Source organism: Aegilops tauschii, chromosome 4 (assembly GCF_002575655.3).
Source record: "Aegilops tauschii subsp. strangulata cultivar AL8/78 chromosome 4, Aet v6.0, whole genome shotgun sequence".
NCBI classification, from domain to species: Eukaryota; Viridiplantae; Streptophyta; class Magnoliopsida; order Poales; family Poaceae; genus Aegilops; species Aegilops tauschii.
In genome coordinates, this window is record NC_053038.3 from 138,232,732 (window position 1) to 138,259,707 (window position 26,976).

The following is a 26,976-nucleotide window of genomic DNA, read 5'->3' on the forward strand; positions in this document are numbered from 1 at the left end:
GACCTATGGAACGTGCGAGACTACACATGGGACTTCAATTTTTTTCTGAGTTGGATACTTCAATATTTTTTAAAAGTAGCATCTTTGTCTCGTAATGTAAAATATTTTTGCAATTTAATTTAAACTACAAAAACGTTCTACTTCCTCCGTCCCATAATATAAGACATGGAGTATGTTATCAGACCGAGGGAGTAATAAACTTGGAGATGATATTTTAAGCGTCGGATAGACATCGTACGTTTGGAGAATTTTGCTCGATCTTTCCACCAAATATACATAACCGACTTAGACATCGACCGCCTCCCAAAGGTTGTCTTGACACCATAAAACGTGTCCCGAATACGAGCACGACAAGGCAGGCTAGTTACACACGTGTCCTACTAGATATCCTTAATACATATATATATATATATATATATATATATATATATATATATAGTTATATAAACCTGCACAAATCCACACAGCTCGTCTCAAACGGAGTTAAAAAAGGGGAAATCTTTATTATAGACAAAAGAAAAACATCCATTTCCGACGTACGAAGCCGAACCCGAAAGTTTTCCTCTCGAGACGAGAGGAGAGGAGAGGAGGAGAGAAACCCTCGGCACGCCTCCGGCGAACGCGACACGATGGTGGAGACTCGCCGGAGCTCCGCCGCCAAGCGCCCCTCCTCTACGTCACCGCCCCCCGGCTCCCCCTCCGCCTCCGCCCCTCCCCCGAAGCGCCCCAAGGTGAGGCCCCTCTCCCCGCGCGGATCGGACAAGAATCTCGCGCCCGATTCGACCGATCTGAGCCCTGTCCCTCGCCAGGCGGAACCTCCGGCGTCGCCGACGTCGTCTGCGCCCGGAAGGGCCGAGGAGGATTCGGAGGCGGCCGCGGCCACCAGGAGCGCCGGCTTGGCGGACGACGCCCTGACACCGGCGATCAAAGGTACGGCCTTTCGTCTCCTTTGGGCTTCCTGTGGTCTGGTGCGATGGATTCGGGATCGAGTTTTTAGGGTTTTGACTCGCTGGTGCAGATCAAGGAGGGGATAAGCGGGCGGCTGCTGCTGCTGCTGAGAGCTCGCGTAGGAGGAAGGAAACGCCACCGCAGCAGCATGCGGCGCCATGGGCCAAGCTGCTCTCGCAGTGCTCACAGGTGAGGGGGGTTCCTGTTGGTTTCTATCTTGGCAATTGCTTGTGGTTAATTTTTGATTCCGTGCTTAGTAAAGACTGGGTTTTTAGGATGTGCAGGATTCTTTAGGGTGGATTCTGGTGGTTTCTTAGCTCTATTCTAGGGTTTAGCGGTGTATTTTATAGTTCTTCCGTCTAGGTCCTCTTTTATTTGCAGGATTCAAAACAGCAGGGGTAGTATAACTGTCGGATTACTTGAATCCTATAGGAATTTTTGCCCAAGCTGTAAGAGTAAATGGGATTTTCCTATGAAATTGGGTGCAAAGGAACTCATACTGAAAATTCCCGTGGATTACAATTCTCTGGATCAAACGACCAACATACAATGAATATAACACCTACATCCCTTTGATATCTTAAGAAAATCCTTGGAATCAGAGATGCCCTTGGAGCATGATAGTGATTAGAGCTCACAGTTTAGGGTGTTGGGCCACTGCCTGAATCTAATGCTTAACTCCACCTAGATTTTAGAGCCATTGTATTGCCTGTTAAATGGACCCAGCACATTGGATTTAGCATGTGTAGATGTTCATGTTCACTTGTTGGCTGTTGCGATCAGCAGTAGCAATTGTTGGCATGGTCTTTAGAATGTTCTTTTACGAGTATGCAGGACAAGAGAAATTTCCGGCAACATATTATACTAGATTTAAGATATTCTCTTGAATAACCATTTCAGCATTAGTCGGAATTTTGCCAGTGGTCACATCATGTATATAATGATGGAAATATATTTCTGATACTACTATTGTTAGTTGTGGGGGATAAAGCTCCTTACCTGATATCTTAGTTATATCAGCTAAACTGCAATGGGTCCAAATGAGGAGGCTTGACTTACCTCAGCGACAGAATAATTGGAGATAAAACAGGAAGACAACAAATATAGGCAAACATGAATGTTCTCAAGAGAGCTAAACACATGTTCCCATAATCCAACTCTCTACCAAACAAGTACTCCCTCCGTTCACAAATATAAGATGTTTTAGATAGTTCAATTTTGGACTAACGTACGGACTGAAATGAGTGAACAAACACACAAAATGCGTCTTTATACATCCGAATCAGAAAAAAGTTAGAACATCTTATAATAGTGAATTGAGGGAGTAGAAAATAGAACCACTTTCTCTTGTTGACTATCATCCCAGATAATACACAGGATAGGGAGTTTTATTAGCCATTCATGTGGGGATGCATTTGTATGAATAAGCCATGTATGTAGGACTGTTACTTTGTCGATGAAGTGACAAGATGGTTCTAGCTGACTGACAACATTTCCCTGCTAGCGTTTATTCGTGAGTCGCAGCACTTTGCTGAAAGGATTCCTCGTCTGGGAAGGCTACATGATGAGTCTTCTTAATTGAAGTCAACTGTAGATAAATCTGAGATGATAAAGTTTAGTTTTGACTTTGTGTTATGCTAGTGGGCACTCTAAAAGCTTAGACGTAGGCTGATATCAAGATAAATTGTGTGCTGGAACTTCCAAATTTTAGGTAATTAGTAGCTAGTCGATATAGGCATCTCCCTGTTTTTTATGCAATGAGGCTGGTGTTTATGTTAGTTATATCACATACCCTCCTATTTGCTCGCTTACCAGGTTCAGCACGAAATCATAAATAGACTCTTCGGTTTTCAGCCAGTTTTCCTTATAATCTGGTCAATTCTCTTCTTCTATATGAAAAGGCAGAGCTCCTGCCGGTTGCTCGAAAAAAAATAGACTCTACCAAGGATTGTCGCATTTGGCACCGACTTTTCTACTCTTTTTCGTAAAAGCAAAAAGAAGTAGGAGCAAACCGAAAGTGAGCCATAGACAAGGATGATTGGAAATTATTGCAGTTGATGTTGCCAATATGTCGCAATACAGTTCTGGTCAGAAGTTGTGGCGTTCTTTTTTATCTTTGTTTGTTAAAGTATGTGTTGCAGTGACCTTGAGAGCGTTTTTTATTTTATTACTGCATAACAGGGGATGTACTGTACTGTTATTTCGTACTGATATTAAATATTGCTTATGAACCAGAGTCCTCATCTTCCTATCAGTGTCCCTCAATTTTCTGTTGGCCAAAGCAAAAGATGTAATCTATTGTTGAAAGACCAATCTGTCAGCGAAATACTTTGCAAGCTGCGGCACGTTGAGGTACATCCTTGTATTTTCTGGTTAATTTTTCTGATGCGAGAAGTGCAGGAGCACTGTCAGTTGCTCACTGATGTACTCCCTCCGTCCCATAATATAAGAGCGTTTTTGACAATAGGGAGTATATAATAATCATCGGTTGTTGTTTTTATTCAGCAAGGAGGTCCGTGCGAGTTAGAGGTTATAGGCGACAAGGGTGTGGTCCTATTAAATGGAAGGGCCGTAAATCCAGGCATGAAAGTTCCCCTTACTGGAGGGGATGAAGTCGTATTCAGTTCATGCGGCAAACATGCTTATGTATCCTGCTGTCATTCATATTCATGCAATCATGCAGCTTCCTTTATTTCAATTAGAACTTCCCTTTATTGGTCTACTAAGCGTGTTCCCTTCAGAATAGTAAACTTCATCAGATCTGTTGCCTTTGTTTTTCCTTTACCTACATACAGATTTTTCAGCATCCTTTGAATGATAAAGTTGCTAAAGCGGTGACATCATCAGCCGTTGGCCTTCTAGAACCTCCAGTTGCCGGTGTCAAGCATATCCATATGGAGAACAGAACAGAAGTCACTTCGACTGTTGCGGGGACAGAGATGTTAGCATCCGTATCGAGTCAATCGAAGGACCTACCAGCAGTGCCACCTGCATCAGCTGAGGAGGAGAATCAGAGAGTAGTGCAACCTATCATATCATCTGCTTCTGATAAATCAAAAGGGCACTGCATCAGCCCTGATAAGGAATGCGAGAATGGGGAAAACACTAATGAGGCTAATTCTAATATTGAAGACTCTCCAATGGATGTGGCTGCAACCCCCATATCTCCTGATGCTGTTGCTAATGACACGAGTCGACAAAATGGCTTTGGATCTGATGCTCATCTTGATGAAATCGGTAAGATTGCAACTTATAAGATAAGGCCAGTTCTGAGGATGATTGCAGGGTCAACTGTATCAGAGTTCGATTTGACTGGTGATCTTTTTAAAGCTCTTGAAGATCAGAGGGATCTCATCAGGGATCTTAACACGTCAGCCAGCTTACCTCCGAGCAGATGCCAAGCCTTTAAGGACGCGATGAAACAAGGAATTATTAGTCCAAGTGATATTGAAGTTACATTTGAGAATTTCCCCTACTATCTTAGGTGATGCTTTGACTTAATGTTCCTTTGATTTGCTTTGGCCTCTAATCCTGTTTTTTAGCTTCTTCCTATGATGTATAACTGGAATTTTGCATACATTTTATTCTCTGTACTCTACATAATAAAAAGGTTGTCTCTGGTTACTTAGTTTTTGACAGATTTTGTTCTTTGTATTCTATCTACATAGTGAAAAACTAAGGTTGTCTCTGGTCATTTAGTTTTTGATGTTGTGCAGAACGAGTAAAAGTAAATATTTAGTTCGGTACGGCTTGTTCATAGCGTATGTTAGGTTTATGCCCTTGGAAATGAAGCATGTTTTTATTTATTGTTCCGTCAAGTTTTTATATCTTCATATATTTATTGATCTCTATCTTATGCAGCGAGAATACGAAGAATGTGCTCTTATCATGTTCATTCCTTCATTTGGAAAAGAAGGAATTCATTAAGCAGTTCTCCGAAATTTCATCAATAAACCAGCGAATTTTATTATCTGGTCCATCAGGTAAACTTTTCTTTTGTCATTGCATATTGTCTCCGTTGAGTCAAATTTATGTCCTTGAGGCATGTCAGCTTGCACACTTTTTGGGAATACCATTACTTATAAGTATCCATCTAATTATGCATCAGGTTCTGAGATTTATCAGGAAACATTGATAAAGGCACTTGCCAAACATTTTGGTGCTAGACTACTTGTTGTGGATTCACTCCTGTTGCCTGGGGTACGTTCTCCTACTCTGGACATATTCAGAAGTCCGCGAATACCTTGAAGAGTGATATTTCCGTGTGTCTGTCATTTGAAACAAAACTGTATGTAGGTGCCTTCAAAGGACCCAGAAACCCAGAAAGATGTTGGCAAGGCTGATAAGTCAGGGGACAAGGCAGGTGGTGAGAAATTGACAATTCTTCATAAGCACCGCTCTTCCTTGGCAGACACAATGCACTTCAGAAGACCAGCTGCACCAACTTCCAGTGTGAATGCTGATATTGTGGGTACATCCACTCTACATTCTGCAACTTTGCCCAAACAGGAGTCCTCAACAGCTACATCCAAGGGCTATACTTTTAGAGAAGGTTCGCTAGCATCTCAGTATCATTTGATAAATATTTCCCAGTTCAACTAGATTTTACTTGGACATAATTGCACTCTCATCTTCTGTAGGGGAGAGGGTGAGGTATGTGGGTCCAGCTCAGACACCTTCAGGCATACATCGGTAACTCTTCTCCTACTTATTCCCAACCAACTGCCCAGATTCCCACTAATTTTTTTCCAACTTTTTGGGTGCAATCTGAACTGCTATTATGATAGTGATTGATTGGGTGGTATGAGAGGTGATCTAATCTCTCCTATATGTAGTGGATAAGTTCTGTAGAATTGTGGGTGGAGAGAATGCATTCCCGTGAATTACAAGAAAGTATGCTTTGACAAGAGGCACATGTACCTGATGAAACGTGTGGCTATAGGCCTGTCATATATATGTATATCAATAGGACAGCGGATCCGCCAGTAAATAGAAGTATTCCGATCGTACCTCCAAGTACTTAGCCTACATGGAACAATAGAAATAGGAAATTGGCAACATAAAATTAATCTGGAGTTTCAACCACAATCCAATTGTGATTGTTCTTCATTATGTTGCAGTTACACTAGATTTAGCTGGATAACAACTTATCCTTTTGTCTTGATGGCCATCTAATTATTGTTGGTGATCATATTGTTCTTTCTGTATAATTGCTGATAAATTTCTTGGTTGGTCTTCAGGGGCCCAAGTTACGGTTATCGAGGCAGAGTGATGCTTGCTTTCGAAGAAAATGGATCGTCTAAAATTGGAGTCCGATTCGACAAGCAGATCCCTGATGGTAATGATCTTGGTGGTTTGTGTGAGGAAGATCATGGCTTCTTCTGTTCTGGTTAGTTGGAACTTCTCAATCCCACATGTTCCCTAGTTCTTACAGTTTGTTATTTGCTGCTGATCATCTGTTGTTTCTGCAGCTGAATTGCTCCGCCCAGACTTTTCTGGTAGTGAAGAAGTTGAAAGGCTAGCTATGACCGAGTTAATTGAGGTAGCGTGTCTTACTTGGAGTTTGGAATACTAGAAATGTAAATCAGCATCATGCTATAATATTGATGGTATGATCCTTGCCTGTCAGGTCATCTCAGAAGAAAGCAAAATTGGTTCTCTGATAGTGTTACTAAAGGATGTAGAGAAATCATTCACTGGAATCACAGAATCATTTTCATCTTTAAGGAACAAACTCGAATTGCTTCCACCTGGTGTTCTGATTATAGGATCCCACACCCAGATGGACAGCCGTAAAGAGAAGGTACATATATTATTTCCGAGAAATTAGACAAATTATGTTGTGTTGAGCATGGATTGGTGTTGAGTTCCCATTGTAGTGTGGCATGTTGAAGTTCTATATTGCTAATTTTGGCGACATTAGGTAGTGTTATTTCTAAATGTGTTGGCATTGAAGAACTTCTCTTTTTTCCATTTTGATTCTTATTAGCAACCTCTCTTATAGGCACATCCTGGTGGATTTCTTTTTACGAAGTTCGCTAGTAGCAGCCAGACGCTCTTCGACCTTTTCCCGGTAGTTTGCACTCTACTTGTTCTTTAAATTATTTTTCTCTTGAGTGTTTTTAAATGCATATGGTTTCATATGCTACTCTTATGAACCATGGCACTGATGTTGCCTATCTTTTTCACTTTGTTGTGATGCATTATTGCATTCACAAACTCAGGATAGCTTTGGTAGTCGGTTGCACGAAAGGAACAAAGAAAGCCCGAAGGCAATGAAACATCTAAATAAACTTTTCCCGAACAAAATTTCCATCCAGCTTCCACAGGTAACTATATTCTTTGTTGCACTCATTTAGGTGTGGTTCTTATGTATACTGTCTAACCTTAAAAATTACAATTTCAGGATGAAGCATTACTTACCAGTTGGAAGCAACAATTGGATCGTGATGTTGAAACCCTTAAAGCAAAATCTAACATCGGTAGCATTCGTACGGTAAGCTACACGTGAAATACAAGTTTATACATATCACCTGGTCATTTGAAACCTGAATCCTCTTTTGTGTTTTATGGCTGGTGTTTGTTCCAACCTGCCTGGTTGACGTAACTTTCTATTGTATGTTCTCTGAATTTGTTTTTTAACAGCCCTTCTGCAATATTTTCTCAATTGATTTTTTTGATATGTTGTTTGTTACATCTGCACTCATGCATAATTTCACCATTACTTGGTTTTACAAATATTTTCATGCCATATTCCTCTTGCCATATATATCTGCGAATGTTTCCTACCACCTATGGGTAGTTACACTGAGTTTTGTAGGTTCTTTGTAGTATCTGTCAAAACCACCGAGAGTATGTACGTGCAGTATGTTGTATATAAGAATATTTGGGTAGTATATATACCACTTTCTAGGCAGTATATTCCTTTTTTAGTATGTTGTTTTACATGTACAAATATGAAGGTATTTTCGAAATATATAAAAAACTGTGGACTCACGTGCAATTTTTTCATATAACTTGCGTTGAAATATCTTAGATATAGTATATGAACCATACTTAGAATGATAAAGTAGTATATATACTACCACATGGTGGTATATGAGACATGAGGGTAACTACCATATATATATATATATATATATATATATATATATATATATACGGCTTGATTCTTATGGGCTATTTTGCTTCCCAATTTCAATGGATATTTCGAGATCACCCGACACCATCATCTGATTGCTGATTGCTCTGAATGCAGTTTTTGAATCGCAGTGCAATCGAATGCAATGACCTTGAAGAATTATTCATTAAAGATCAGTCACTGACTAATGAAAGTGAGTTCTTTTTGTTCGCTGTATTTTATCTATAGATAGAATTGAATTAAAGTTTTTGTTGCTCCAAACTTTCTTAGATGTGGACAAGATTGTCGGGTACGCTGTCAGTTATCATCTTAAGCACAATAAAGTCGAAACCTCCAAGGACGGTAAACTTATTATCACGAGCGGAAGGTAATCATGTTGTTGCCAATTTCATTTTTACTGTATTTATTTTTATGTAGTCTTCTCTCTTGAGAGCTAACTTGCTAATTACGGATGACAGCCTTAAGCATGGCCTCGACATGCTACAGAGCATCCATAGTGATAACAAGAGCTCAAAAAAATCGTTAAAGGTACTTGTTGTCTCGCACATTTCAAACTTTATTGTCATTCCCCAAATATTAGTGCTTTTCAGTTTTTTCTACTTCTAAGCTAGTTTCTTCTTAGGATGTTGCCACAGAGAACGAGTTTGAGAAAAGGCTTCTGGCAGATGTTATACCACCGAATGATATTGGAGTCACCTTTGATGATATTGGTGCGTTGGAGAATGTAAAGGAAACATTGAAGGAGTTGGTGATGCTCCCACTGCAAAGGCCGGAATTGTTCTGCAAAGGGCAGTTAACGAAGGTAGTAAAAAAAACTAGTATTCACATGGTCTCATACATGGGGCTTAAGTTCTTTTTCCAATTGTAGGTTGCATGCCATGATAGAAATTTAACAGCCCTTTGTTAAAAACAACAAGACAACATATTTACTCTTGCTATTCCATATTATCAGTACTAAAAAGATTCCAAACCAATAATAATAATAATAATTGCTCCCCAAAATATAAGGCAAGCTTGACTTTCTTGGTCTTCAACACACAACTTTGACTATGATTTTCACTGATAGTATATCTACAAAATTAACATAAAGGCATAAAATCAAATTATTTTGCAAGGCAAATGATGATACCACTTATACATGGCAAATCTGTGTGGTTTCTCTAGGTAGCTTTGCAGTGTCCCTGTAAGGTTTTCGTTTCAGAATTTTCTAAAGTGTCAGATATTTCAAAGAAATCTGGGCTCTTACAAGGCTAAGCTGGTCTAACTTGATAGATATAGATAAATAAAAATATTTCTTGACTTCTGACAAGAAACTCTTGGCAATAAAATTGGGGCGTGGAGTTTCCAGCCTCTCCTTTATTTATATCTGGTGTTGAAAAAATAGTTCTACTAGTTAATTTGCAACCTGTTTGAAACCAAATTTGAAGATTATGTTGACTACCTAAATTTGTTGTACGGGTTAAGTTGTGATCTTAGAAGTGCCTCCTCTCAATCTATTCCTTGCAGCCTTGCAAGGGAATATTGCTCTTCGGGCCTCCTGGCACTGGGAAAACTATGCTTGCTAAAGCAGTAGCAACTGAAGCAGGCGCCAACTTCATCAATATATCAATGTCAAGCATTACATCGAAGGTATGGTTCCATCTAAAGAACAATGAATGAGGTACATCGTGTGATTCTTGATGCTAAATGCTATTTTGTCTACTACTTTCAGTGGTTTGGTGAAGGGGAGAAATATGTGAAGGCTGTTTTTTCATTAGCAAGTAAAATATCCCCCAGTGTTATTTTTATTGATGAGGTATGGAGAATATTAATTGCTTTTGTTGCCATATTGATTTATCTGACTATTTATATAGCCTATTAAGTGTATAACTTTGGACAGGTCGATAGTATGTTAGGAAGGAGAGAAAATCCTGGGGAGCATGAAGCCATGCGCAAGATGAAAAATGAATTTATGGTAAATTGGGACGGGTTGCGAACGAAAGATAAAGAACGTGTACTGGTTCTTGGTGCCACAAATAGACCTTTTGACCTGGACGAGGCTGTGATTAGGAGGTTCCCCCGCAGGTAGTACTACAGTCTCATGTGCTGGTCTGGGATTATCTAATTGCTGCCTATTCGTTTCTAACGATTTGGTTCATAATAATAATAATTGTTATTGTAGGCTAATGGTAAATTTACCTGACGCATCAAATAGAGAGAAAATTTTGAAAGTTATTTTAGCAAAAGAAGAGTTGGGACAAGATACTGATCTGGAGTCACTTGCTAATATGACTGATGGATATTCAGGAAGTGACCTGAAGGTACATTTGCTGTTTATTTGCGCTCTTTTATCCTTGAGCATCGGAAGTGACATCGCTGATCTGGGTGTGTTTTCAGAATCTATGTGTAACTGCAGCGCACTACCCCATTCGAGAAATCCTAGAGAAGGAAAAGAAGGTAGGCATGTTATCAGTCTGCCTGTGGCATGCATTAAAATGGATACTTTTATAGAAAGGCTCTTTGGTTTACATCATTGTATAGATGGTTTTTTCGTTCCTATGCTTTGGTTAGATTATTTGATTTATATACACTAAACGTTGTTTCCTTGATAATATGTAGGAGAAGAATGTTGCAAAGTCAGAAGGTAGGCCTGAGCCTGCCTTGCATGGAAGCGAGGACGTCCGTCCTCTTAGTTTGGATGACTTCAAATCTGCCCATGAGCAGGTATTTATCATCCATCCCTACCCGATCCCTGCTTGTTTCATCATTGCTTTATGATGATGATAGGATAATCTGTGCGTTTACCACACGTAGGTTTGCGCGAGCGTGTCATCTGATTCGGCAAACATGAATGAGCTTGTCCAATGGAACGACCTCTACGGCGAAGGAGGTTCAAGGAAGAAGAAAGCACTGAGCTACTTCATGTGAGAGCTCTCACAAGAATGTGCCATATTGTACAGTCGCTATACTACCCCTCCCTCCTCGGCAGGTGCATCTTGGCGACTTGTCCGGCCAAAACCAGTCGGGTTTTTCCTCCTCTCCCCTTCAGGAGCAGCGGCCGCCTACCATCCTGATCCTCCTCCCTCCCGTGTAATTAAAATTGTGCACCGAGTCTGGGTTATTTATCAGCTTCTGTTTGTTCCTATTAACTTCAAAAAAGAGAATCCTCCATCCTCCTCTCTTGATCACCTGCCTGTTTGCAGCCAATTGTCGTTGAGCTTGGCTGTAGGCCCCTTGTGTGCACCTATGTACATGTTTAATGAAAGGGCATGGAATAAGAACCTTTTCCTCTTGTAGACAGTCTGATGATTCTTGCTGACGATAACCGGCCATAGATTTGACTTTTTTTGGTATTATCATTTTTGTTAGGGAATGCCATTCGGCTAGCTTTATTGAACTTCAAAAACTGATACATCATTTATCATCGCTGGCATGATAAGACTGGTGGGTCATCATCCCACACATTGGTTTCAAATTTATCCTAGCCAGGATATGAGCTACTTCATTTCATTCTCTGTTACAATGTTTATATTTCATCTTGGCAAAACTTGTAGCCAGCAAGGTGCAATCAAAGAAGATCGCTGCAGCCGCAAAAGCTTCATAGTTTCAATCGCATGTTATCTGATTGATATGGTTTCAGTCACCTGCATGTTATCTGATTGAATAATAAACTCATTCAGGCCAATCAGTTGAGCTAGGGTGAAACCCTCTCTCAAAGCATAACGCTTCAGCCGTCATTGCATCTGACACATAGGGAAGACTCAGGATGACGCGACAAATTTTTCATGCGAGTCTCTCACAATGACTTGTGTGTGCCTCTTTCATCATCAACATCAAAAGCAGCATCGACGTTCACTTCCATAAGGCCTTCCGGAGGGCACGCCCAGCCATGCCACAATCCTAGAACCACCACCTTTCCATGAGTGAAATTTCCTGCAAGAGCTCAAATGGTCATAGCTGAACTATGAGGCGTCTATACTGGTCCATTGTGAACGGTTTGCCGTTTGCCGTCTCTCCCACCAAATGTACCATGCAACAGTTAAGATTAATTTCGGTACAAATAATGTTTGGTACACCGACACCCCTCGGCAATATTCCATATAGTGCTCACCACCCAAATAAGCTCCACCGCTTCTTCCACACCCGGGATGATATGTGACCCCTCGACGCCAAGTAAGTTTCTTTCGTGCCTACCAAATCGATAGCTCCATTCCGCATGATAAGCTGAGCGAACACTAAACATCCCGCTCTTAGTGTGGTGCCATGCAACAAAATCTTCAATTCTTGATGGTGCCATAGGAACCTCCAAAATTCTATTCGTATCAATCGGCCCCCAAACAGTTCTCGTCAGACCTTCATCCTATAAACCAGTTACCGAGTCGACAAGATTGCATACCTTTGGCGATGTCAGCCCTAACACAATCATAGGCTAACAATATATTATCCGTAATTAGCCGACCAAGCACAAAAGCCCTTTGGTGATGCCCAATAATTTCTGAAAGTAACACTTTAAACCGATTTGCCAACCTTTTGGAGATCACCTCGTAGACCACATTGACCTATATTGTGAGGTACTTTTAGGATTTTTCTGCCTTCGGAATGATCAGATCATGGTATCATTCCATCCTTCCTGGATACTTCTAGTGTTCACCGCTTCAAGAACTTCTTCAGTTAATTCATCACCCAACATCGACCAAAAGCGTTTATAAGAAACTGCATGCAGACCATCTACCCCGGTGCCTTCAGATCTCCAATTCGGAACAACACTTTTTTAATTTCTTCCCTCGTGAAAGCAGCTCGAAGTCTACCATTCATTTCATTTGTCACTCTTCTATTAACCTAGTCTAGTAACTCATTGCTTGGATCTATAACTTCTAGGGTAAAGAGCCCAGAGAAATAGAATTCAATAAGGTTACTCATACCATCCGGATACCCCACCCCCCACTTTGTTCCAGCATCATCAATAAGATACTGGAAGTATTCATTTTCCCTTCTCACAATAGCAAAATTCTGGAAAAAATTGTACTACCGTCACCATGCCGAAGCCAAGTAGCCCTACCCCACTAGAGGTACTGCAATTCCTCATGTTCGAGTAGCAACTCGATCTTCAACAAGATTTCCTACTGCTCAGCTACACTCTCATCAGACAGAGGCCCTCTCCTCAGATTTTCCAATTTCTCCTTTAGGTGATTTATATGCTGACATGGCGCTTTCAACTCTCTTTGATCCCATGCATGCAACTCTTGGTGAACCAATTCCATTTTCTGTGAAAATTTCCTTCCCATACCGGCCGATGTAGCTTTACTCCATGCATTGCTAACAATTAACTCCACCGTTTCCTCCTCAAGCCATCTTGCCTCAACCGACAGGCCTCCCAAATTATGGAGGCCTAATAAGTACACCGACCAATGATCACTTTTAGTACTTTGTCCATTAATAACCGCCACATTTGGATATCGAATATTCCAAGCTGCATTTGCCACAGCTCGATCTAATCTCTCTCACGTCTTTCCTCTGCCCCAAGTGAAATGGTCACCAATGTAACCCGGATCTCCAAGAACGCAGCCAGATAAATAGTCCTGCAATGCTCTCATGTATCTTTGGGCCCTAGAAACTCAACTTTTCTTTTTCTTTCGAGCATAATCTTTCATTAATCACCAAGCAATAATCGTGCTATATCCATCCTCCCATTCAATTCACATATGTACTCCCATAATTTGTACTTATTCTCCCAGCTCGGTTCACCATAGAAACCAGTGAAACGCCAATCTGTCTCATCATTAATAAGCGTCTATGAAATTTGGCTTAATACCATTCACCAGAATTTTTACCCCCCTTCCTCCACATAAGCAGCAAGTTATCACTTCTTCCATCACTCTCATGAACAGTGGCGGAGCTTCCCAGAAAAAACTGGGCGGGCCAGCTCAAAGAAGAACACAACTATCCAGTCTACGAATACCCTTGTTCCTTAGGTTCTCAGTTTTTTGTTGTTGCTTTTATTTTGTTGTTGCTTTTTTTGGTAGACATGCCTTTCTCTAACCTTTGTTTTGGTCGTTACTAGGAACCTGGTTCTCGTTGGTGGCTGTTGTGGTGTGGCCCTGTGGGCATGTCGCTGGTGATCCCATCAGTCATCTGCTGGTTCCGCATAAAAAATGTCACACGGCTGTGCGGTGATAGATCTGCAAGAAAGCCATTGGAAGGGACTGCTCCTTCAGTGTTCCTGTGAAGCTGCTAACCTAGACGAGCACTGTCAGCAATACTAATGAGCATCCAGCGACAACGCTGGAAATGCTACAGGACAATCAGTCAAGAGAGCAGCACGCCAGGCCCAAGAGAAGCATACAAGCGCCAGCGCAGCTACAAGGCCCAGAGTGGGCCCGTTAACTAGATACCATATAGTGGGTCTTGTCCTATGTAACGGGTGGGGAGGCGGCTACGGCCGACACGGGATAAGATAGATGGTGTGAGTGGTTAGCTGGCTCGAGTTCCCCTTCTTCCTTCTTCCATCTTCCTCCTCCCTCCAATTCGAATTCCCCTGTACTGGAACTGAGATCTGAGCATATCAATAAAGCTAGATCGAGTAGAGTAATTTGTTGCTTACAAGCACAAGCAGCTGCGTCTCGACCATTTAGCCAAGTACCTGCTGGCTGCCGGCCCTTGAAAGCTTTTGGATCGACCCTGAAGCAGCTGCCTGCTTATTGGACTGGGCTAAAAGCATATATATTAAAAATTTCACCAAAATCTTGGGCGGGCCATGGCCCAGGTCGGCCCCAACTAAGCTCCGCCCGTGCTCGTGAATCAACATGTCATCAAACTTAAACTTATGCATCAGTTTCATTCCCAATCAAAAATACAAAGGTAAACATGGTGCATGCTAACCCATTATGACTTTTTTTTGGTAAAAATAGCAACAAAAATCAAACAATTCTAAAATTTTGGAATATCAAACTTGGTCGACTGGCTGCCCACGTGTAAGTTTCGCCGAACAATTGATTTTTTTCTTATGTTTTTAATATTCATAGGTTGCACATAGAACCAAGTTCCAAAAATTCTTCCCAACCGGGCATGCTCATCTAAAACTAATAATAAAAAGGAAAAAAAAGAATGGACAAGGGGAAGGGTCGAGAAGGACCCATAAATGCATTAGACAAAGCGGTTCACTTACAAATAAGATCATGAAGAAACTAGAAGTTATAGACAACACCCTCGATCTTATGAAAAGAACCCTGAAAAGAAAATGGAAACGCGATCGAGTCCCATGTGCTTCTCTCATGGAACAATCATCACCGGCGCCAAGGACGAACCACTTGGTCCAGCAAGACCTTTGCGGTTGCTCACCACAGACTGCAACAACAAGCAGTGTTGCGTCCCATGTGGCATCATGGCCAGGAGGAATGAGAATGGCCGCCATTCGGCTCAAAGATTCGACAACTCGTTGGAGGGAACCGACCGGTCAACAAGGGCGTCGTAGCTCCTCCAAAAACCACCATTGATTGAGCTTCAGATCCCCGTCGTAGGTCCTTCCGCAGCACAGGGGACACCAACCTCGCCGGAAGCTGGTACCTGGTGAGATGCCGCAGAGCAAGCCCAAGCCATAGTGGGGGACACGCCGATATCCCCAATCTAGAAATCCGTCATGTTGGATCAACTCGGTGTAACCACACTCTTATTTAGGGAGCTGACAATAGATCCGCCTCCCTCTCCTCCACCACCGCATGCATCATGAAGGCAACGGCGAATTGGATCGGCATAAGGCCAAACACCGTCAAAGCAAATCCAGGCGAACCTAACTTGATAAGACCCAACCTCCCCCCTCCCGCCAAGAAGAGGGAGGGAGGAGTCGAGGGCGACTTGGAGACTTTAAGGGATAGGAAGAGAGGGGAAAGCATAAGAGCCAATTCTACCACACACGCACACAAAAAGCAACCTTACTTGCACGAAAACAAACTAATTCTTGGTAGCAGATTAAGACCACACGTTTTATTCTGTACTTATGCAAGAGGAGCATGACATAGCATGGAATCGTGAGGCAAGCAAATTAAGCTGTGAGCATTTGAGGAAACTCAAACTGCAGGGTAATCCAAAATTCCAAATCATGTTGAGAATTAATAGTCAAACTGCACACTGTGGAGTACAAGAGTGAGAATAATCAAAGGGCAAAGCATACTTGTACATCTGTTTCTTGTAAGATCTTAAGTAAAGCATAAACTGTGGTTTCGACTTTCTGTGGTCTGACCATAGACAAATGGTGTTGAAGAAATACATGTAATCTTTGGCCCTCCAAGGTATATAATATAAAAAGAATCATCCCAAAGCAACCGGCCAGTAATCCTCAAAGAACAGAAGTCTGCATTTGAACAGAACCTATAATACACTGATAACTTTGATGGAGCTGCACCAAAAAGAAGATCGGCTGCATCTTAATGCTCCAGGGCTTCACATGGGTACACTTAGTTAAAAGCTGGCTGTACATTCACAGGGATGGCTTAAAACAGCTCTTCAGAATTGAATTTGTTCCATGCCTCCTGTTTTATATAAATATAAGAAGATAAGCGAATGCTACAATGTCAAATATATATTCCTCATCAATAGTAATGATGAATATCGCGACCAACCAATGTGAATTACAATAGCATGTAGGATAGGCCTCCACAACTTGGTAAATCCACAGTTAATATGGAGGACACAAAGATTAATCCTACTACTATGTCACTCGGACCATTGATCTTGATCTCAGAGCCTTTCAGTATGTACTTAATCTACAACACACCAAGGATTTTTTGCTTTAATTTGGCATCCAGCCATCCACCCAAGTTTTAGTTGACATGAATGAACAGAAACAAATTAAATACAAGGCTAGAGAGAGAAACTGAATTCTGAAAGTTACTACATTACAGCAAGTCTATTGATTGTTTTTGTGCAGATGTAGCCATCTGAGTTAAACATTCAAGGCAACACAAGTGAAAAGCGCACTTATCAAGTGTTCAACTCAGTTGGTGTTTTTTCCAAGCAGCAGGGCAAACCATGTATATCATTCCATTTGCCAAGCTGAGTTATAGACCAAACGCTATTTGCCTCATCTGAAAGGGATTCAGAACGAAAGTGACACAAAACAATTGTGGTAGCCCTAGGTCAGCACATAAAGTGCCATGCTTAACACATTGTTAGGGCAGTAATGATGGTTCTCTAACAAAATAACATCTTAACTTGTCGCTATGATACTTGTTGCAAAGCAGCATGAATACACACCTTGAGCATGTCAAAGACCTTCTCAGCAATATATTTCTGTTGAAGAGTCGCACCCTTCTGTTGCACCTTATCAGGATGGATGCATAACGTTGCCTTTCTGTACTGCTTTTTAACAGCAGCACCAGTAATCAAATCGGTCAAGGATACAGCTTGCCATCCACACTCTGGCCAAAGTATCTATTCACAAGGGAAGTGTTGAGGAAATAGTGAGCATGTTTATGCAACAAAACAATGATAGCACCCAAAAATAAAGCACGAATCCGGTGAAAACACAAGGAGAATAAATGTTGACTCACATATTGCAGAGTTGATAGTAAAGCACGCAAGTTGCCCTCTTTTCCAGCAGCCCACCTCTTAATTTCAAAGTCTAATGAGTCACCAATTCTCTGGAGTCAAGAAAATATCAAAATGAGTAGAGTGCCTATTAGCAACCAAGAAAGTCAAGCTTAAAGGGTCGAGACATGTTGCCCTATCACGAACTAAAGAAAAGGCCAGCAAAGTCCATGAAATATTGAAAATAATGTGCAATAGCAGAAAGCATAGACTGTTTACATCAACTAAAATAAGCAGAATCAAGTTGCAAGTTATATGGGCAACACAACACTTACATCTCTTTCTGCTTGTTCCCTCTGAACCTGCATATCTCGTTCATTCTTCTCAGCCAAAGCTTTTGCCTGCAGATATGTTATTGTTATATGACGAACAGTGGTAGCAGAATAAAGTATATCCGTCATTTCTTTATAACAGGGGAGAAGGGAGAACAATATGATACGGAATCAGCAATATTAATCTTGGGCAACATCTATCTACTATTATACTGACAGGAAAAGGTGGGAACATTACCGCTCGCTCACGGGTCCTCTGATGACGTTCTAACCTAGCACGTCTTCTTTCTTCACTCTCCCCCTCAACATCTTGAAATGCGTCAGATGATGATCGGGCTGAAAAATAATATTAAATGAATCACCGAAACTGCAAAATTTGGGAACGAATATCATTACGAAGTTACAAGCTAATACTCCCTCTGTCCCATAATATAAGACCATTTTTTACACTAGTGGTGTCAAAAACGCTCTTATATTATGGGATGGAGGGAGTATTATTTTGGGAAGACCAGTGCTTACTACTTTCAAATTCAAATAAGTCAGATAGACCATTGCCAAAAATATTTGTGGCTGATGGTGGGTTTGTTTTTCTGGTAGAGGCCGAGGTAGAGGCTGTTCTCTGTGATCCATTAACTGTTCCTCTATCTTGTGGTTGAGAATCAAACATAGAGTCCTGAAACATTCAACATTAGCAAAAGGTAACACTAGTAAATGGTATCCAGACTTCATTTTATGTAAATATTTTGGGGCTCGAATGTACCGCTGTTGGTGTTGGGGCCCTCTGCTTTGCTGCACTAGTATCTCGAGCATCCATACGAAAGAAGGACTCAACATCATTTGGTGTGCTGTGTTTTTCTTTTGCCGCCGCCGCAGCTGCTGCTGCCTGCCTTTGTCGAGCCTCAGCAGCAGCTCTTTCCACCACAGCTCGCTCAGCTCTCTTCCTTGCTTCTTGCTGAACTCTCTCCGCAGCAGCTCTTTCTGCTGCAGCCCTCTCCCTAGCAGCAGTCCTCTCCCTTTCCCTGGCTTCAGCAGCAGCCCTCTCCCTTTCTTCTGCAGCAGCCCTCTCCCTTTCTTCTGCAGCAGCCCTTGCAACCCTATCTTTAGCCTCAGCTGCAGCCCTCTCACGGGCTTCCTGATGAGCCCTCTGCACAGCAGCACGCTGTGAGCGTTGGCGGGCATCCCTTTCAGCTTTTGCACGAGCTTCAGCAGCTGCTCTCTCCCGTGCCTCCTTCGTAGCCCTCTCAACAGCTTGTTTCTCTCTTTGCTGTTCCAATACCCTCTCCTTTTCAAGTCTTCGCTGTTCCTCCCTTAGTCTCATTTCTCGCGCATGTTCCAATCTTTCCTGGCTTTCTCTCTCTTCACGAGCTGATGAATTTGAATCAAACTCTTCGTCATCATCAAAAGCATTTTTATCATAATAAGCAGGCATCTGATGCTTTCCCATGGCAACACCTTCTGATTCATCTACTGAAGAATCATCTGCTTGCTCGGGCGTATCTTTGTACTGGTTGTGCTTTTGGCTGGACTGTGACACATACTCATCATCTTCTACATTTGCTTTTGCACCCAGGGGTTTTTGTTTAAGAAGTGGCGGTGATCTGGAAGGTGGCGGAGCACTAGTTGGCCGTGTGAAGAGAGGGATCTCAGAAACTGTAAGCCATATATCGTCTTCGGATTCAGTAGATATCGGTGACTGATTATCCATACCATTGCCACTGTATCTCTCTGAACTGTCATCGACATGAATATCAGAGTACCTTGCAGATTGTGGTTTTGGCATGTCATTTCCGAAGTCCTCCAGAGAAGATCTGCTTGCTGGATTTCTCTTCACTGAACTTTGTACAGAACTTGACCCTTGGGATTTGCTGTGTAGATGACTATCCTTGGTGTCGCCATTGATTTCCGAGGTAAACAAAGGATCTGATTTTGGGGCCTGGTCAAAAGCACTTGAATCCTCAAATAAACTATCAGCAGCAGCAGCACTATCCACATTCTTGCCTTCAGTGTTTGCAGACTTATCAAGATCTTCCAAGGGATCTGTGAATCTCCCCGGGGATGGATATGCGGAACCTGGAACAGGAACTCTTTCTAGGACAACAAATGGATCATCTACGAAGCTGGCTGTTGATTTTGAAGCTGGAACTGCTGGCTTCTTTTTGTTATCTTCATTAGTGTTCCTAAAAGTTATAATGAATATTATGGGAACACATTTTTTTACAGAACTTGTATGAAATGAGCAAGAAGATAGCATAAACTAGAAGCGTAAGGTTTATGGGAACCAAAATGCACAACTTGGTCTATTCTTTAAATGTGCTTCTATCACCAGATCTTTTGGTAACAGTCATCTTCCTCGAGGTTTTTGACCCATCAGTACGGAGAAAAAGGTTTCTCAATTGGCATCAGCAAAGTTGAATACCACAGCTTCGGAAACTTTGACACTGTACTGCTATTGGATGAACTAGCGAAGAAAACATACCCTACTACTGAAGAAGTAATATACGTGGAAGAGAAAAGTAAGAATTACCAGCCAAGGCACATAAGATCTCTAATAGTAGCAACGCATGGCATGTACTGTATATAATACTGCATAGTCTATACTCCTTTCCTTAAGTGTAATAAGGGAGATACATAGAATTAACCTTCCAGCATGGTTCATTTATGTCTGCAATTTACTTATTTAGTCTGACAAAACTTTAATTGTTACTTTATGCTATACCTAATGGACTGAAATTTTCGTTTCTGTTGTGTTGAAAGCCAACTCTGTTCTCGGCCCCTTCCTCATGTCAGGCTCAATATAGTGCATACGTTTTTCTAATAATCTCAACTGATTTAAGATACACCCAAACGCATCAGCACAAACATGGAAAAAAGAAGATCAGCAGTTATTTTTCGTCAATTTAATCACGGATGCCAGGGAAGCTCTCTTTGCATAAGGTCACTTCTAACATTCACTAAGATTCGGTTCTAGATTTTCACATTTCAGTCCAACCTATCCAACATCACACTATCACATAGTCTGAGACACAAGAATGAACAACCAAACCCAATGCAGATCCAATCTAAACAAGCAAAAGCTAGAGCGCTCACCTACTCTTTGGCGGGCTGCTACTGGCGAAACCTGGGATCAGATCATCGAACCCGTTGCCCTGCTGGTCCTCCTCCACCACCGACTTCTTCTCCCTGGCCGGCTTCATTCCGAACCCTCCCAGCAGGTCGTCGTCGTCCTCGACCACCACCGACCTCTTTATCTCCTCCGCTTGCGGCTTCCCGCCGAAGCCCCCTAGGAAGTCGTCATAGGAAGGCGGTGCCGAGCGGTTGCTGCTCGTGAACACGTCGTACGCGGGAGCCGCCGCCGCCCCCGTCCCGAACACGCCGTCACTGTCGTACGTGGAGTTGGAGGCCCTCGTCCCGCGGACCGGTTCGAAGAAGTCGTCGTCGAACAGCGGCTTGGTTCCAGCTGCCGCCGCCGACGATGAGGAGGGTCCCTTGAACGAGTCGAAGATCGAGTCGAGGGGAGGACCGGAGGCGGAGGCCGCGGGGACGGGCGCGCCGAAGAGGCCGTCGTAGGACGGGGCGGGGGTGGATCTGGGGTTGGGCCAGGCGGATCCACCGCCGCGGGCGGCGGCCATGGGCGCGGCCTTGCCCTGCGGCCGCACTCCAAAGTCCCTCGCCAGGAGCCCCTCGATGCCGTCCATGGCCCGCGAACGGCGGCGGCGGCGGCCTCGCCGGAGAGCAGGAGATAGGAAGGGGGAGAGATTGGGAGAGAGAAAGTGGTGGGAAAGGGGAGGAAGGTGGTGATGTGTCTTTCTCTCTCTTTGTTGGCACGTTCGTTGGCACCTTCGGTCGGTGTATGGGGGTGGAGCCCACCGGAGGTTGGCATGCATGCCAAATTCTTTAAAAAGGTATTTTAGTGCTGCTTTATGAAAAATATATAATTCTCTGACTAGCCAAATAAATATTCTATTTGAGCAAACATAGAAATTGCCTGAAATTACACTCTTCAAGAGGGAAACGACGGCCGCCTCCTCGCGCTAGCCACGTGGGCGCTAGAGGCTCGTGAGGGAAGAAAAACGTGCTTTTAGTTGAGGGCGTCGACGGGCCATCGACTCTTTCTCCCAACACTCAGCGTCCCATGTCTTTGTCTTTTCCTTCGGTTAGGGTTGCCGACGCCTCCTCCCATCGCAATCCTTCGTCGTTGCCGCGCTTGCCACCGAAGGAATGGCTGCAATTCGTGACGACTTCATCATCGTCCTCGCTCCTCCCGTGCGACGCGGAGAGATAGACGATGAGACTGACCAGACGAGGAGCCCCCCACCCTACCCCCAGCGGTCCTCATTGGCCATACATCCAGCAACGGGTAGGGCGACAAGAAGTTTTTTCATGCCCCCCTTCGATTTAATCTCCTACAGTGGTCTGGTTGTGTGATGGGCTAGGATCTGTGTTGGGCAAAGGAGGATCAAGGCATCACATCTTCGAAGGTCACGACCCAACGACGTCTACCCTGCTGCTTCGGCCTAGGGGCGTTTCTAGAGGCGATGAGGGGGAGCAACAACGCCCAATGAAGGTCGTCCTCGGAGCATGCATCCCCGTTGTCGACCTTGCGCGCACAGAAGGTCGCCACTGCTGGCCGAGGTCGGCCAGGTCGATAGCGCGCCCGCCGTCCTGCAGCCCATCCCAGAGCCCTGAACTCAAGGTCAGCAGCGAAGATGGACGTCCCTACCAGTGGCTGGTGGAGAAGTACCCAACGGTGGTAGTGAGGAGGCCGGGTGCGGGAGTCGATGGCAAAGCATCCCATCCACATCGAGGCCGCCTTCAACATGAGTCCACGACGTTTGGGGCAGAGCAGGGCGGTGTGCTCCACGGGTGATGGGCATGTTTGCGCCAGAAAGAGGGGCTAGCCTCCCCGTGCCGCGCCACCCCACCGAGTCCTTGGATTTGATCCCCCTGCGCTTAAGTTCTGGCTTGGTTCACATCTCCTATTCATCTTTTTGGTTTCTTCTTCTTTAACTACAGTTCCTTTGGATTTTTCTTGGGTTGTTTTGGTTGCTTGTTGGACGTTTCTTTCTTTGATTTAGCTTTGCGGTGTCCTTTTCTCCTCTATCTTCTTTCCTTTTCCTTTCTTTTGTCTTCATCTGATTGACATTGTATTATTCATGTGCTACCCAATTTGTTTCACATGGGCTTAATCTTGGTGTGGATTGGGGCATCACATTTTCGTCGGGCTTGGGTGTTTAGGTACATGCGTTAGGTCCTTGTCGTGGTTTTATCACGGCAGATGTCCTAGAGAAAGGACTTAGTCGTGGAGCCATCACTACGGGTTAGCTTAAAGGGGTTAAAGCGGACAAGGGACGCAAGAGAGTTTTATACTAGTTCGGCCCGTCGGTTTACAGACTCCGAGGCCGGCTCATAATCGTGTCCGGCTCGGTCTCTGCTACTTCTATCTTACAACACAAGTTTACATCTTAATGCCGGTTTGCGTCTACAGGCCTTAAACCGGCTTTAAGCCCTGGGCCTTCATGAAGCGTCACCGTCTGTCTTCATGGGCTTCAGATACAGATGAACTACTTATGAAGTTAACCCGGCCTCTCCTGGCCGGTTTACGCCCAGTGGTAATATCCCCAACATTAGGCCCCAGATTGATTTGAACTGGTTCATGTCAATCCTCAATACTTAAGAAAATTTCTTCTTCAATATCTTCACACAATCTTGTAAACCGCCATGACATCATTTTCTAGGATCATGGTAAACCGCCGTGACGTCACCTGTCATTAACGAGCCTCTGACAATCGAGGCGACATCATCACCTCATATCCAAAAATCCGGCTCCTCGATTTTCGCATCTGTCGTTTATCTCCCTTATAAATAGGGCCAGGGGGTCTTTCCATTTCCCCCCTCGTGCCTCTTCGCTTCATCGTCATCCTCGCGACGCCCGGCCCTTCGACCTCGGCCGCCGCCGTCAACCTTCGACCGCTGCACCAACCTTGGCCGCTGCATCGACCTGAACGTACCAGAGCTCCTCCGCGCGCCGCCGCTGCTCAACAACATCCGTAAGTCTCCCCTTTCTCTTACCATAGATCTGCACTTAGGGTTTCTGTCGTTCATCAGTGTTCGTCGCCGCCCTTCTTTTTCCTTATTTATATCCATGGATTAGATCCAAAAACCACATAGATCTCGCGCGGTGGTAGTTTAAGCCACATAGATCTCGCGCGGTAGTAGTTTCAGCACCTGTTTGATATCCAACTCATCTTAACTTGGTGAACTTTTAGTACGCTGGAATTTAGGTCAGAATATGTTTTGTTTTCCTACGCGCGGTAGATCTGGAATTACCATAACAAGATGTGAAACTTGTTTCTTCCTTCAGTTACACACTTTGAATACCAGATTGGCCGGTTTAACTTCACAGAAAAAATGATGACCCGGTAGATACCATTAGTCCCCTTTTGAACCGTCAATGCATTATACCGTTCCATTGTCAGACTCTGGTTTACGAATAACCAAATCTGGTTTACCAATATGCTTGTATCCTCATACCGCTGTATAGTTGTCCACTGTAAATCTTAAACCGGTAATAATCATTTTTCAGATTTTCCTTATCATGGCTAAAAAAGTCTATGAGTGCAATTGGGCTCCCTCTCGAGTAACCGAGGAGCAGCTAAACAACCTTGTTAAAACGGGCGCTTTAGCCAAGAAAGATGTCATCCACTGGAGGGTCCATGGCCCGGAAAATCCTCCTACACCCAAGGATGGAGAGGTAGTCGTGTTTGCTGATCATCTCGGACGAGGTTTTAGCCCTCCCGGTTCAAAAAATTTCCGAGATGTGCTAGCCAATTTTCAGCTGCGCCCTCAAGACATCGGTCCCAACTCTATTACCTGTCACTTCCAAGTATTCTGTGAAGTTTATCTGCAAGAGGAACCTACAGTCGAACTGTTTAGGGATTTCTTTCACTTGAACCGTCGCACCGAGTTCTTAGATGGACCCAATACGGAACTAGGCGGAATGGCGGTTCAGAAGAGGAAAGAAGTCACCTTCCCCCATCCCAAACTCCACAGTCACCCCAAAGAGTGGAACCAAACTTGGTTTTACTGCATGGATACCTCTCCATCTGACGAAACCCCCCTGCCGGGTTACCGCCCTGAACGCCTGAGCAACACACACCCGTTTCCTTAGAGGTTGACAGCAAGAGAACGGCCAACTATGCTCCCCAACTATCAAAGCTTAGAGCCTTCATGGCGAACGGTTTGACAGGAGTTGATCTTGCTCGTTGCTGGATAAGCTGGAGCATTCTGCCCTTAAGCCGGCGCCCCGGTTTGATGTGTGAGTACACGGGGAGTTTGAAGGATGCTCAGCGGCATATTGATATTCAGCTCACAGATGCAGAAGTCACTGAAGCTGTAAAAAAGATATTGAACGAACCGGAGGCTGTCTGTGCCCAAACCGGACTACTTCCTTTCTGCACCTTCAACAAACCGCCAGCAGTAAGAATCATATAATCTTTTTATCTGACGTTGCTTCTGTCCAAATATTCTCTGAAAGTGTGATTATTTTCTGACAGGGTGACGATCCGTTCTGGAACAAGAAACCGTCACAAGACAAACCGGCGAAACCGCAAGACAAACCGGTCAAGCCAGTTCGTCCAAAGACCAAGGTTATTAAAAAACCTGCCAAGAGAAGGACTACTGCATCCTCCGATCCACCAGCCGATGATGATGTGGGTAATCCGGAACCAGAGGTAGAACTTGACTCTCTTGGTTCATTTTTCGTACATCTCATTGATAGTGATTATTATCAGGACGACGCTGAAGGTAGTCATGCTGAGGACGTAGAGGTAACCATTCTTTCCTCCGATTCAGATCCTCTGCCAACATAAAAAATCCGTCAAGCAAACCGGAAAGTAAAATTTTCTCACCCTCTTGCTTATTTGGACCCAAACTTTCTTTTGAAGACGCAGCAGCACGAGGCTCGCGGTACAACCCGGCATAGCGGCCAGGTAGTTACCTCCGCCGGTTTACCGAACAGTCCGGTTCGGAAACGCCGATCAGAGGTCTCTTATCCCATTGATACTTCATGCTCAAAAGCAGGTTGTTTTCGCCAGCCTCTTAACCCGTCTGATTCAAATTATCAGGGTACTTCTCACTCATCCTCTGTCGAGTCATCGGCCACACAGCTTCCACCCCTCAAAACAGTTCCTGGGTGAGTTATGCACATGTCTTTACTCTTGATGTGTTTTACATACTGTACTGATCATTATGTCTATCTTTTCTCAGCACCAAGCCAAGACCCAGCAAGAAAGCTCGGTTAAACAAACCAGCTGACGATAATGTAGCTGCTGAACCGGAAACAACTCCAGAGGCGGAAGAAGCCGATGTTGACGCCATGCTTCACGATCTGCCGCCTCAAGACCATGACTTCCTTGCTGAACAAGTGCAAGTTGACACTACCAGCTATGCAGACCTGCCAACCAGCCCTGTCCGAACTGATGACAAACCGGTCAGTCCAGTTAAGGACACTGATAAACTGCCAACTCTAGAGAAGGCTGCTGATGAAGAAGATGATGATATTATGATTACTGGCACTGGCCACACTACTCCTGGCAATCCTGTAGCTTTGTCAAAGCATACTGCCAAGGATGATATCTCTGCTATCAGCAAAGGCAAATGGAATGCCGATTTATCAAGCTACGCCCATCTCAATGCTCAAGACATTCACTCTGGCTTCTTGAACCGTCTGTATACCAGCCGTGATTATGAAGCTAGTTTGGTAAACTTGATGAAGGAGCGATATGAGGTAACTACCATTTTTCTCTTTTGTCCAATTGTAGTTTATCAATTCCTAGTAGCCCCCAAGTGACGGTTTATGATACCGATCTACACCGGGACTTTTGCCATAACTTATCTTTGCATATTTAGCCTCCAGGGACCGGATTACCTCGTTAAGATGAACCGGTTTCTTTGAAATTTGCCATACTGCTCTTTCACCGGTATAGCCCCCAAGGGCCGGTTTAACTTTATAAAGATGAACCGGGACTGTAAAAGAACTCCCATACCAACAACTTT

The 26,976-nt window shown here is 43.6% G+C and overlaps 2 protein-coding genes across 3 annotated transcripts; one reads left to right on the plus strand and one right to left on the minus strand.

The window, feature by feature from the left end:
• The first annotated feature begins 357 nt into the window (after positions 1–357).
• On the plus strand, positions 358–11,368 carry LOC109768951 (uncharacterized). 2 transcript variants are annotated; one of them, XM_045227598.2, is made up of 28 exons: positions 509–731; positions 810–930; positions 1,019–1,137; positions 3,184–3,300; positions 3,454–3,594; positions 3,744–4,185; positions 4,279–4,432; positions 4,810–4,931; positions 5,057–5,148; positions 5,245–5,500; positions 5,589–5,640; positions 6,189–6,337; positions 6,420–6,490; positions 6,578–6,751; positions 6,953–7,021; positions 7,173–7,277; positions 7,355–7,444; positions 8,207–8,282; positions 8,360–8,456; positions 8,548–8,617; positions 8,712–8,891; positions 9,596–9,718; positions 9,801–9,884; positions 9,969–10,153; positions 10,251–10,389; positions 10,466–10,525; positions 10,688–10,792; positions 10,883–11,368. In XM_045227598.2, the coding sequence occupies exons 1-28, from the start codon at positions 630–632 to the stop codon at positions 10,994–10,996; spliced, it is 3,609 nt and encodes a 1,202-aa protein (XP_045083533.1). In that variant the 5' UTR covers positions 509–629; the 3' UTR covers positions 10,997–11,368. The 2 variants fall into 2 exon arrangements, with proteins under 2 accessions (XP_020183274.1, XP_045083533.1); XM_020327685.4 differs by having other exon boundaries at positions 358–731; positions 3,744–4,432.
• Positions 11,369–16,144: 4,776 nt separating this feature from the next.
• Positions 16,145–21,782, minus strand: LOC109768950 (auxilin-related protein 2). Its single transcript, XM_020327684.4, has 8 exons — positions 21,010–21,782; positions 18,683–20,099; positions 18,442–18,595; positions 18,161–18,258; positions 17,926–17,991; positions 17,614–17,703; positions 17,318–17,494; positions 16,145–16,593 (listed from the first exon to the last, which is right to left on the minus strand). Exons 1-8 carry the CDS (start codon positions 21,615–21,617, stop codon positions 16,555–16,557), a joined length of 2,649 nt encoding a protein of 882 aa, XP_020183273.1. The 5' UTR covers positions 21,618–21,782; the 3' UTR covers positions 16,145–16,554.
• Positions 21,783–26,976: the final 5,194 nt, after the last annotated feature.